Here is a 13,070-nt window from a genome sequence, read left to right as displayed (position 1 = left end):
GGAAAATTTGACACAACTACATAATGCATACATAAAACCAAGATAGGAACTAAAGTAATTAAAATTAAGTACACTGTCTAGTTGCCTTTTGTATATCCAAACAAAGTACTACATCATTAAAGAAGAAAGATTATTCAACTAAGCTTTTATTTTAAATTTAAAAATTAGTGCTGACAACTGGACCAGTCCCTCACTATTTCATGAAGACTGGGAGTGAAAATGAACAAAGTTTTTAATCAATTTTGTATTTGTTCAACTAAAACAAACCTGAGGTATAACATTAGGATAATACTAGCACCAAGCTAGAAAACTGGTAGAATTAATAAAAACTTGTGTGATCCAAGGACTATTGCCATCTGTACCTGGTCACGGGGCATTGTACTAAAACAAGGTGATGGCAGGTGAGCACTCAACATATGACTGGTGGGTTTTCAAAAATGTCTTTATTTATACTAAATTTACCTCATCACAAACCCATCAACCTTGAGCCAAAATTGCAATTTTGGAGACAGGCTGAAGTTGAGATCCTTCAGGTATTAGTCTCCATTTATTGTGTGACACACAAGGTATATGTATATACAGTACTATCCTATTGGGGAGAGATACTATGCCCTGGAGCCGTTACGTGATTTATGAGTACATGATGTGACGTTTATAGATCGTTCGTCTACCCCGCAATTAACTAATAATTAGATTTGGAAAACGGCAGCCATTCTTTAGAATATCAGCTGATTTTTAGTAACCGCGGGAAACCCAAAACCCGCCAGCTAGAGATAGGAAGTTCCCCAGTGGGGGAAAAGAGTTCTATCAGCTGTAGGGACGTATCTCAAAAGGGAAGGGTGTAGGCAGATTGGTACTTCTTAGACCTATACCTTAAGCTCTCTTTCCTGTGACCCCTCTGCTGGCTGTATGCTTGTTTTCCAGGATTTGCCTTTGATCGTGGGGGGTTAAGCTGACCTCCAACCCCCAAGCAACCCAACTGAATTCTGCCTCAGTCGGCTGCGAGACGTGATCTCGGACAGAGGTCAAATTACCTGCCTTCCTTTAGGCCTACCCAGGGCGTGAGTGGCGCGCCGATGACCCAGGCCTCAGACAAAGGGGCCCCCATACTTTCCTACAAAGAGCCACAGTTTCTTCAAAGGTCCACACTGAACACGACATCCAGGTACGTCTTGTGGAACAGCATATTGCCAGTCTCTCCCAACCTATTATCATTGTGATACTCATTCTCCCAATCAATTTCCAGCAACCAAAGGAATTCATCCCTGTTTTGTTTTTCCTCTCACTGCCTCATGGCCGCATGCTTCCCCTTGTGTGATCGTCCCAGACCAATGGAGTCATTGCATACTTCAGTGAAACCTTAAAAGTTCCTTCTCCCCAGTATTAGAGAATTAATTAATCAAGCAAGAAGTCAATTTTTTCTTTTATGTCGTTAATCTGGGATTCTTTTCCAGATTCCATGAGTCACGTGCCGTCTCTCTGGCCGCAAGTGTGCATTAACCCAAGTGAATGAAAATCAGCTTGAATTGAATGAGACTATAAGTCCCAACGTGGGGGCCAATATCATTTAACTTTTCTCCAGGCCAGCACGGGCCTTTTTGTAAATAAATAGTTTTCAAGTAACGAGCTGAGTTTTCTGGCGACCTTCCCTCTAAAGTATTCATTAATAACTATCAGTTTACGGTAAGTTCAAGCAATTCCCTCTTGAAATCCCTATATTACTTTCTGTTTACGTATCTAGCTTCTCTCAAGGCCCTATATACGTAAAATTGGCGAATCTTGCCTGGATTGAACCTAGCTTGCTTAAAAAAAGCTTGTAAATCGCGTTATCCGTTGTAAAACGTAAACTGTAAATTATTTTAGAAGCGTAAATCAAGCACACTTGCAGGGAAAGAAGACACTGACTCACGGTAAGGTATTCTATTCAATTTAATATGATTATTCTATAACAAATGTTAGCTTAAGGTATGTTTAAGTATTTTCCTGATGAGTGTTTTAAAAGAGCGTAGGTAGAAATCTTATTATTGTAACGGCGAATGCGCCAGAGCTTTATTTTAGCGGCGAGCAAACAATTTGCCCCGCGAATTTTCTGTTACTTTGTGCTGTCCTCGTAGGAGCTCTCACGAACACGTGTGTAGAATAGATGCCAGAAAGAACCAGATCAAAACTAGGAAGTGCTTTGCCAGGGTTTATTGCTGTGTTTGAAAGCCTAGCTAGTTAGGAGTGTTTTTACTAATAGTTTACGGCAAAAGAAGTGTACAATTCTTTGTCTGTGATATGTTAGGGAATCCATTTTTAACTTAGTTTTCATTCCAGTGTTGGTAACCGCTTACCTCTCGGCTAATTCAGCTTCGCGCTCTCTCGGCCGCCTGCGCGGTCTCAACCAACCTTCGTCTCATCACAGCGGCAGCCATGTTTTTATCCCTTTAAACATTACCTAAACAATTTAAGCAAAGTAACGTAAGTCTCAAAGTTTTTAACGTAAATAATATCGATCTGGTACTAGTATCTATCGTCCTGCCAGAAAATTAACGTAATTCGCCTTGATAAGAAAGTAGTATTTTGTGTTGTAAATTGCCTTCGCATTTACAGAGAATCAGCTGATTCGCCCGCGCTGGTCAGCTCTCCTCACATGTTTCACCTTGCATCGCTCATCGCGCGCTGAGCAAGTTTCATTTCACTTCGCACTTAACGTAACCTCATTTACAATTGTTTGCTAACATCGTTTTAAAATCCTTACCGTCATTTCACTGTTCACGGGGACCTAGTAATCTTACATAAAGTTAACGTAAATCTCAAGTAGAGTAAATCACAAGAATTGTTAACGTAAAACGCGTCGTTGTAAAATTCATATTGAAACGCAAATCATTTCGTAAGCGCGAGCCGCTACATTAACGTAAAAATCGTTCACCACGAGCGCGTTATCATTTTCATAAAACGTTATCCAAAAGCAATTCTTTCATTAAAAACGTTAACGTAAGTAAATCATTTAACGCAAGTTGCGTCATATTAAACGAACATTAGTAGTTCAATTCAAATATAAGGGAGTTCATTCATATATCATTTTCACCCTCTCCGAGAGAGAGAGAGAGAGAGAGAGAGAGAGAGAACCAGAACCCAGTATTCACGAAGCCAAGAGTGCTACATCTTACCATTAATTATAGCATGCAGAATTAACATTATTTTAGTCTCTTGTGTCTTTCATTTACACAGCGTGATACGTACGCGGAATGTGTCCATTGCAGTTTGCAAGCATTTATTTATTTCATTTATCGAGTACTTCAGCGAGTGACTGAGCATTTCTAAAATTTCCATTACCTGTCGTTGCCCGAGTGGTCTTTTCATTTTTCTTTTATCACAAAAGACTTGCGTATACCGCAAGCACAATTCGCACAGTGTGCCACGCCAATTCATTACTTCCAGACAGGGAAGTCGTTACCAGTTTAGGACTGGCCACCACCAGTGCACGTCAGGTCTTACCATTTTACAGTGCCACTAATTCTTGACACTGTCCATCGACTGGCTGCTGAAGTACTCCCACCTTTTACTTTCTCTCCTCCACTATTACACTCTGCCATGAGCAGTGCCATTTCACTTCAGTATATTTAAGTATACTGCAGGTAGTGTCCGGGACACACCAGCACGATACCAGTGCTCCAAGGAACGCCTCCATAAATGCCATTGCACCTGTACAGGCCGTACAGGTAGCCATTAAACCTGCGTGTCCGTCCTTACGGAACGCCCAAGTAATTAGTGTGTCCGTGTACAAGGGTCAGTGATCCTTCGGAACACTCAACAAAGGGAACGCCTCCCGAAGCGCCGCAATACCAGCCCTAAGTGCTGACAAACCTGCGTGTCCGTCCTTACGGAACGCCCAATTCATTAATGTCCGTGTACAAGGGTCAGTGATCCTTCGGACCAATCAAGGGAACGCCTCCCGAAGTGCCGCAATACCAGCACTACTAGTGCTGCCCAAGGAACGCCTCCTCATAAGTGCCGCGCACCTGTACAGACGTACAGGTAGCCCTATACCTGCGTGTCCGTCCTTACGGAACGTCCAATTCATTAAAGTATCCGCCATTTTGGATCACTGAACCAAGGAACGCCTCCTCATAAGTGCCGCTGCACCTGTATTGGACCTACAGGTAGCCCATTCCAACGTCTCCCAAGTTGGGAACGCCCGTAAGTGACGTACACAGCACACTTCATTCGATTTTTTCACCTCAGCAGAAGGTGCCATTCACAAAGTGCCACCGAGCACCCAGTCTTTTCACTTTTCATTACCACATTGCAGAACCCATTTCCAAGTGAGTGCCACTTTCCACAGTAGGCACTCCTATTCCATTCAGTACCCTTTCCTGGCCATTATTTTCATTTTCTTCCGAGCCTCTACTGTAGCCTAAGGAAATGTGCTTCCCCTGCTTCCCGCGACTTCTTTGCCAGAGAGCTAGAGGAAGCTCGGAGCCCTCATAACTCATGGGCAAGGAGGCCGGTTACACTGGACCAGCACTTGACCAGTGGATAAAGGCGCAGCAGGCTGCTGCGCGCCTGCAAGAAAGGGAAGAAAGAGAAGCAGAGGAGAAAGCCGGAGAAGCAGAGAGAAAAGAAAGAGAAGCAGAGAGGAAGGAAAGAGAAGAAGAGAGAAAGCATGAGCTAGCTCTCCTAGATGACGCAATCTCTCTGCTAGTTTCCAAGCCCCAGACCATGAGCTGGACTCCCGGTAAGAGTGGTTGCGGAGGTTCTGCACCACTTGTTGTGTGCGTTGGGGCATGCTGTGGATTCCGACCAGTGCCCAAGTCGGTCTCTACCTTGGGAGGGGAGAGCTTCCAGGGGGAACTTCTTTTCCAAGGCTACCATGCATAGCCCTGCCTGATGAACAGTCTCCTACGGCCTATCAGTGGTACAAGTCATGGCCGACACCGAAGCCCAGGTCTCCCTTATTTCCAGAAAGGCATTGCCTAGGGGTGCCAAAATCCAGACGAACGAAGAAATTCAGTTTGAATGGATTGACGGTAACCTCTATTCTGTTCCTTCGGTCCTTCTGAATGTAAAAAATGCCCTTTCTGGACCAGGTGACCAAGGAAACCACATTGTGCCGCCTGGCCGTAGTTGACCAATTCCATGATGTTTATCAGGTGATATTGGGCCGAGATCTACTAAAGCCGTATCTCCCCTGGACGCAGCTCCCACTACCAGATGCACCGGACACCTGCAGCATGCCAGATAACCACACCTCAATTTTAGGTTCAGAGGCTAGTGCCTCCGATGTCCCCGACATCCTGTCTATTTGCGAACCTGGCCCTGACCCAGTGTCAGAGCCCGAAGTTTCTTCCGCACCATCTCAGCCTCTTACCATTTTACCGCCTACCTCCTCCCTTTTGGAAGAGGTAAGCCCACCAGTTAACCCCAGAATTGTTTCCGAGGGTGATTCAACAGAGGTTTCCTTAACCTCCCCACGTCAAATCACTGCCAGAGAGGACTCTTCACCTGTGCCAGAGCACACTGCCAGCCTTGGTGACTCCGCAGATTCGCAACCTGTGGGGGCATCTCGGCCTTATCATCCAGTGCCACGGAAGAGGTTCTGGAACAAGTTCTGCCGAGACTGTGGCCGCAAGGGTCACATGTCTGCAAATTACGGAGGGTGCGCGAACCACAATATTCCGGCCATCGCAATGGCCGTCACCAATCCTTCTTCACTAGGACCCCCAGCTAAGGGCCCTATAACCGTCGCACTCCTCCAAAGTCATCATCAGCCAAGCCATGTCAGAGCCTACGACGACTCTGGCGCTCAAATCTCCCTGATACGGGAAGCCCGTGTCCCCCGAGGGGCTAACATTGATAGACGTCAGTTAATCACCATCGAAGGTATCAACCATATTAAATTGATCCTTCCGACCGTCCAATTGAGGGTCACCAGACCTAACTTCTCCAAAGTTTGTACCCTTGCAGTTGCAAGCTACATTCCAGGAGGTTACGACCTCCTCCTAGGGCAAGACATGAAGTCTCCCTCGCATTCCAAAAAGCCTAGGGGTCCTAACCCCATGTCAAATCACTCCAAAGCACGGAGTCATCGCAATTCTACTTCCTCAGGAAGTATTGTCCACCAACAGTCTCCCCCGTTACCAAGGAGGAGATTGACCATTCGCAGTTCCGTTGCAAAACCTGTAACGTAATAGGGCACTCTACTAATTGGCCTAGGTGCCCTAGCAAAACTACCAGCAGCGGACACTGTCCATTTTCCACAAGGCCTAGCCTTCAACAAGAGACAGGAGGCCTCTGTCTCCCATTTCCAAGGGCACGCTGAGTAGGTATTGCACCTCCAGGTAAACCCGTCACAGGTCCAGTCGACCTCAACTCTCTGCCAGTGCCACTTGGCAGCACTGAGCAGTGCCAAGCTCCGTCCAGCCTGGACGTAGAGCCACCACCGAACTTGACTTCTGCGCCTGGCCCCGAGCTAGCGCCGGCGCCTAACCTTATCAAGGATCCTCCTACAGGAGATCCTCCAACAGGCATGGAGCTTACCACAGCCCATGGCCAATCACTAGTTCCTTTTCTTCTCCTTACCTCTGTCGCCCGAGGATGAACCTCCGGCAGACCTTACCTTTGTACCTCCTCTGGAAAACCAGGAACTGCCCGACCAGGAGTCAGCCTGGAGTTTTCCCCTCACGACGGTTGCCGCAGCAGCCGGAGTGAGGGCCTCCCCTGAAGTAGGGTGTTCTCCTGAAATCCTTCAGGCTACCGCTGCCTCAGCTCCTGCCGGCGTTTCTGGCCTTACCCCAGAGTCGTTGCCTCCGTCTACTCCTAGGACTGGTATAGCCAGGTCCTGGAGGAATAAGAAGAAGAAGAAGGGACGTAATTAACATATTAACAAAAAGAGCCACATGCTCTCCTTGACACCTGTGCCCGAGGTACAGTGTCGCATTCAATTGCAGAGTGATCCTGGCACCTACCCAGAGAAGGTAGCCAGCCCGATCCCTGCCAGTAGCACTAACCCTCTAACCCCTAGCCATTGTAATACTAACCCTCACTTAAATATAATTACCTCATTGCATTTCCCTCCTGGTAAATTAAGCCATCATCATCCCCACGCATCATTCCCCTCTCATTATGTATTTTAACAGTTCCGTCGCTGAACTACTGCTGTGCGTACGACACTCTGGAATGATTGCGTCTTCATTTAACTGTATTGAGTAGGTTAGGCTAATGATTTAGTACCAGGGCATTAGGTTAGTAGCAAGTAGAGTTTTCAAGTAACCTTATCTAGGGGTAGAGTAGACTGTCGTCACAAGACAACCCGTAGTTATTAATTAGGCTAGACTACATCACTAAATTAAGTTAGTACACTTAGCATCTTTGCCTATAAGTTAGGTAGGCCACTGTAGTTAGCTGTATCGCTGCTCAAAAAAAACTTCAAGTTGGAGTAGGAGAACGGGGTAGTCGAGACGATCAATTTATTTAAGCCAAGACCTTCACACCCGAAAGGGAGTGAATGCCTTCTTAACAGGGGGAGCTGTGACGTTTATAGATCGTTCGTCTACCCCGCAATTAACTAATTAATTAGATTTGGAAAACGGCAGCCATTTCTTTAGAATATCAGCTGATTTTTAGTAACCGCGGGAAACCCAAAACCCGCCAGCTAGAGATAGGAAGTTCCCCAGTTGGGGGAAAAGAGTTCTATCAGCTGTAGGGACGTATCTCAAAAGGGAAGGGTGTAGGCAGATTGGTACTTCTTAGACCTATACCTTAAGCTCTCTTTCCTGTGACCCCTCTGCTGGCTGTATTGCTTGTTTTCAGGGATTTGCCTTTGATCGTGGGGTTTAAGCTGACCTCCAACCCCCAAGCAACCCAACTGAATTCTGCCTCAGTCGGCTGCGAGACGTGATCTCGGACAGAGGTCAAATTACCTGCCTTCCTTTAGGCCTACCCAGGGGCGTGAGTTGGCGCGCCGATGACCCAGGCCTCAGACAAAGGGGCCCCCATACTTTCCTACAAAGAGCCACCAGTTTCTTCAAAGGTCCACACTGAACACGACATCCAGGTACGTCTTGTGGAACAGCATATTGCCAGTCCTCTCCAACTCCATTATCCATTGTGATACTCATTCTCCCAATCAATTTCCAGCAACAAAAGGAATTCATCCCTTTGTTCCCTCTCACTGCCTCATGGCCGCATGCTTCCCCTTGTGTGATCGTCCCAGACCAATGGAGTCATTGCATACTTCAGTGAAACCTTAAAAGTTCCTTCTCCCCAGTATTAGAGAATTAATTAATCAAAGCAAGAAGTCATTTTTTCTTTTATGTCGTTTAATCTGGGATTCTTTTCCAGATTCCATGAGTCACGTGCCGTCTCTCTGCCGCAAGTGTGCATTAACCCAAGTGAATGAAAATCAGCTTGAATTGAATGAGACTATAAGTCCCAACGTGGGGGCCAATATCATTTAACTTTTCTCCAGGCCAGCACGGGCCTTTTTGTAAATAAATAGTTTTCAAGTAACGAGCTGAGTTTTCTGGCGACCTTCCCTCTAAAGTATTCATTAATAACTATCAGTTTACGGTAAGTTCAAGCAATTCCCTCTTGAAATCCCTATATTACTTTCTGTTTACGTATCTAGCTTCTCTCAAGGCCCTATATACGTAAAAATGATGAAAACAGAATGTAGCAGGTTTAAATCTGCAACCTCACTAGTTGTAACTAACCAAGGTTATGTCCCACTTCATAACAGAATTGCTGAGTGATGAATTTTGAAGTGTCCAGACTCCACGAGCAATGACCTTCTGAAGGGAATAGGCCTCCTTCAATGTTAAGCCATCAGTTCTTATTTAACAACATTGGTTCATTATTTTGTAGCTCATGGAGGAGGACTTCCACTGCTTATTCAAATGTATGGGCTTGCAACTTGAAAGCAATAGGACTAGTAAATAGGTAGTTAAGAAAGATTTTTAGCAAACTATTTAAAAGTTCTAGTGGTTGCCAAAATCTAATCAGTCGGTAAATCATGTACTTTCCTCATGTCAATTCTCACACAGAAACAAACTTGAGTCTTTGATGCACACAGTGAAGGATATCATCATAAGATCACTTTGACCCAAATACAGTCTACAAGCCTATTATGTAATTCCATGCCTCTAAGTACACCATACAAAATGGTCAAGTTACAATCTACAAACAACAAATCATACTTACAAGCCCTAATGCTAATGCTAATCCCATGGTACCTTGAGAACCAACAGTGGCAACTGCAAATCGACTAATGATTGACCAATCATCTTGAGAAACTGCAAACTGGGGTTCATTGCTTGGGGTCATAGGTGTCATTGGAACACTTCGTGAAATCTGTAATACACATTTTTTATTCAATGAAAGTATTCTTTACTAAAATGTTAGCAATATATATTTATAAAACCATCATATTTATACCTAATGTCAATGGGCTTAATTTTTATTACGCAAAGTGTATGTGAAAAAGTGATTAAGTTTATAAACTCACATTTTCCTTGTGTTTGGAATTCACAATACGGCTGCTGGCTTTACCTAAGACACGCTGAACTAAAGCAACCAACCCTAGGGAAAATTTAAACTCTATGTCTTCCTGCAAGAGAATGAGATTTAAACATTTTCAGACATAAAATCTAATATAATTTCTTCCTAAAAGCAATGACCTTCCAATTATTTCTGTAATCAGAATCTAGCAAACTAAAAGATACTTTAAGCTACTAAATATCAACTACTTCATCCGAAATATGAAAACAATAATAATTTAAACAATAATAATTACAGAACTTGTGAATAAACATTCTATACCTTAAAATCTGCACAGAGATTTTCACAGTTAAGGCGATACAGAATTTCGAAAGGCTCTCTTCGTGGCAACATTGTAGAGGCAAGTTCTCTTCTTTCACTGTGTAGAAGAGCCAGCATTCGATCTGAAAGGAGATACTATTAGTTCTCAACAGTTTCCCTTTACAATAAAAAAACCTAAATTCACACACATTTGTGCTAATCAAACTTCAATTGCAATGAACAATAGTGCTGCATTTAGCATGCTTTCAGCTGATACAACTGATGGCAATGCCTAAGTAGCATCTTATCAGTGATGGCAAAACAACTCATTGACAGTATGATACTAAGGCTTGACCTTCATAATCATATTATTAACCAGTTCTAAATAATTTCTAATCAAGTTTATTTTGCTTCCCCAAGACCGTGGAAAGAAGTTTCAACTAAAGAAAGACTTCTCCATTATTAGAACTAACTGTCCTCAAATTAATAAAAATGGCATTAATTGATAAAAACAAGAAAAACTTACTCGTCATTTCAGCCTGATTGCTTTCAATATTTAAAGCTAGAGCTGATGATAGTCGTGCCCTTAAATTTGATCCTAATCCAGATTCTACATGGGAATGTAGGGTCTTCTTGTAAACATTCAGTACAAGAGGATCTGGATGGAAAGGCTCATTGAATTCATCTACTAGTACAGACAGCCGCCTAATTTCTTCATTCAAGGCATTAGATACCTGTAAATGTGACCAATGACAATAAAACACGTTTACAATCAGCGTACACAATATAACATGTTTACAATTAGTATACTTCTACATCTATTGGTGCAGCTGATTATTGAAATCATAAAATATTTTGAAAAAGTTCTTAATAAAAAATATTTCCAATAAGATGGAATACAGTAATTCTGCATAGTTCAAAGTGTTAGATAAAATGACACCCTAAAATTGTACATTACTACTATTAAGATTACTGAATAACATTCCCAGGTTCTCATAGGACTTGTCCCAAAGGATCAACTGCTATATGCAAGGGACAACTGGAAAAGGCAGAGTAAAATGAGCTGTGTCACTGAGTGGGAAAAAACTGTAGAGAATGAACAATAAAAGGAAATTAATAAGACAGAAATGTTTTTAAAATAATGTTAAATTTCCAACTGATTAACAAGCAACCATGATCCAAATTCATCATTCCAATGTTATCAGTAAAATGTCAGTTACAATTCCATTTTATTCAAGGAGATAATTTGTTGCAAACAGACACTAAAAGAAACATCAACATAGCTTACTCTTCGTTCAACATCATCTACTATTGAGCAGATTTTTTCTTTCATCTGAGTTGTTAATGCATGTAACTCCTTCTCAGTGTGGTCTAATCGTGCCCAAAGTGATTGTCTATCTTTCATCTTCTCTTCACGTTCTTGCCAAGATCGCTCCATGACTTTGCCAACAATAACCTGAATTTCACTGTTACAAAGACAAAGCAAATAAATTTCAATATTAAAAAGACAGCAAATAAATTTCAGTTATAAAGACAAATCATATAAATATGTAATATTTCCATAAAAGTCTGATTAGTGAAACTGCTCTGCACTGCCCTAGGGCTTCTGAAAAATTATTTAAAAAATTAACCTCAAACACCACCATTGAAGATTTAAATTACAGTAGTACTGGAAAGTTATTAAACATTTAACACAACAGACATCAGCAAATAGTACAATATTAAATAAATCATGGAAGGGTGAAGTAGGTTCTCATTTCTGGTTTACTACTCAAGGAAAGATTAAAGTGAATTCTGTGCAGCCAGGGTACTAGCACAATTGCTTGAACAAAAAACAATCAAAAGGTTCTCATTAAAAATATCTACATGACATTTTTTGAAACATTTTAAGCCATGTTTCTATGTGTAAAAGGGTACCATATTGCTTTTCTCTGATTCACCTATTTGCTATGCATTTCCTGAGTGTGTTCTGAAGGGTGGTACTACCAAAGATTTCTTGCAGGTGTAAGTATTACCTACAACAGTTATGCCAGAGAGAGAGATTGTTATGCCAACTCACACTGTTTCATGTTCAATTATAAATCCTTTTATTTACCAAACTCTAAAATACTGTTTGTTACTTTAATGAAAGCTATTAAACTACATAAAAAATATAAAATGGAGAAAAACACTTCTTTTGTAATAACAAAGTGCAAGATATGGATAAAGTCAATAAGGAAAAGAAGTTTAAAAGTACAATTAAGCCTTAAAACCAAAGAACTTACAAGTGAATGTAGAAGTGGAAATCTGTGACATTTTGTATCTTATTCGTATGGATATCAAAATCGAAGAAATGGTTAGAATGTTGCTTTTTTAATTCACATTATTGGTGCATTCCGTACTTCTTCCAAGTAAAGGAGCAGTCCTAGCTTTTTCTTCTTGTGTGTGTGTGTATAATCTTTTACAATGTCAATGTTACAATGCCAGGCATATATGAGAGAAAAAGATTAAAATGAAGAGAGGCAGTAGTAAAAAAAAAAAAAAAAAACTGTAACAAGTAGTTAACTTTATGAATACTGATATTTGACCCCGCTTAGCTTGAGAAGTCATCTCAGCTAGCTGCTGGGACAGATAACTCAAACAGATTTAGAATGTGAAATTAATATTTTTGCATAACTTCATAAAGATCATCAAAATAAGTAGGCTGATCTTTTTGCTTAAATTACCTGATTCAGCAGCAGTTGACATGTCAAGTCCCTGGGCCAAAAACTAATTACCTTTATATTCCTGGGCTATGCATAAGGGGTTAATGCTGTCCAATATAATCTTGCAATTAGCTTACATCTATACCTTTGCATGCTTAAAAATCAACAAAATAAACTATAAACAGTACACCTGCAGAATAATACAGCAAAGTGCAGTTCACCAAATGCCACCTAAGAGAATAATTGCCTGAATGAACTGAATTTCATCCTCTCAAAGAAATAAAAAGCACTCACAACTTCCATCCAAATGTTGAACCACTTCATCCCTGCAACTCCCATATATAAAAGGTAAGTACTTGCTTACAAGCAACTGTACTTAAGCACATATTCTCAGCAAGTTACATGATTGGCAACATAACTGTAATCACTTACAACAAATAAATGATGGGAAGCACTTTCCCTTCAACACAGGATTAAGTATACAGTGGTACCTCGAGATACGAAATTAATCCGTTCCGAGACGGCCTTCGTATTATGAGTTTTTCGTATCTTGGAACACATTTTACATGTAAAATGGCTAATCCGTTCCAAGCCCTCCAAAAACAC

General features: G+C 41.8%; 1 protein-coding gene across 1 annotated transcript in view; it reads right to left on the bottom strand.

Annotated features, from left to right (window-relative positions):
* The window catches only part of LOC135200834 (transmembrane GTPase Marf-like), a 79,801-nt gene that overhangs the window by 2,714 nt on the left and 64,017 nt on the right, over positions 1 to 13,070 (bottom strand). The window contains 5 exon segments of the mRNA XM_064229523.1: positions 9,184 to 9,333; positions 9,488 to 9,589; positions 9,802 to 9,923; positions 10,307 to 10,514; positions 11,069 to 11,246. Coding sequence (XP_064085593.1) covers positions 9,184 to 9,333; positions 9,488 to 9,589; positions 9,802 to 9,923; positions 10,307 to 10,514; positions 11,069 to 11,246 — 760 coding nt within the window.

This window comes from Macrobrachium nipponense, chromosome 27 (genome assembly GCF_015104395.2).
Source record: "Macrobrachium nipponense isolate FS-2020 chromosome 27, ASM1510439v2, whole genome shotgun sequence".
Taxonomy (NCBI): Eukaryota; Metazoa; Arthropoda; class Malacostraca; order Decapoda; family Palaemonidae; genus Macrobrachium; species Macrobrachium nipponense.
This window is presented reverse-complemented; position numbering and strand designations above follow the sequence as displayed.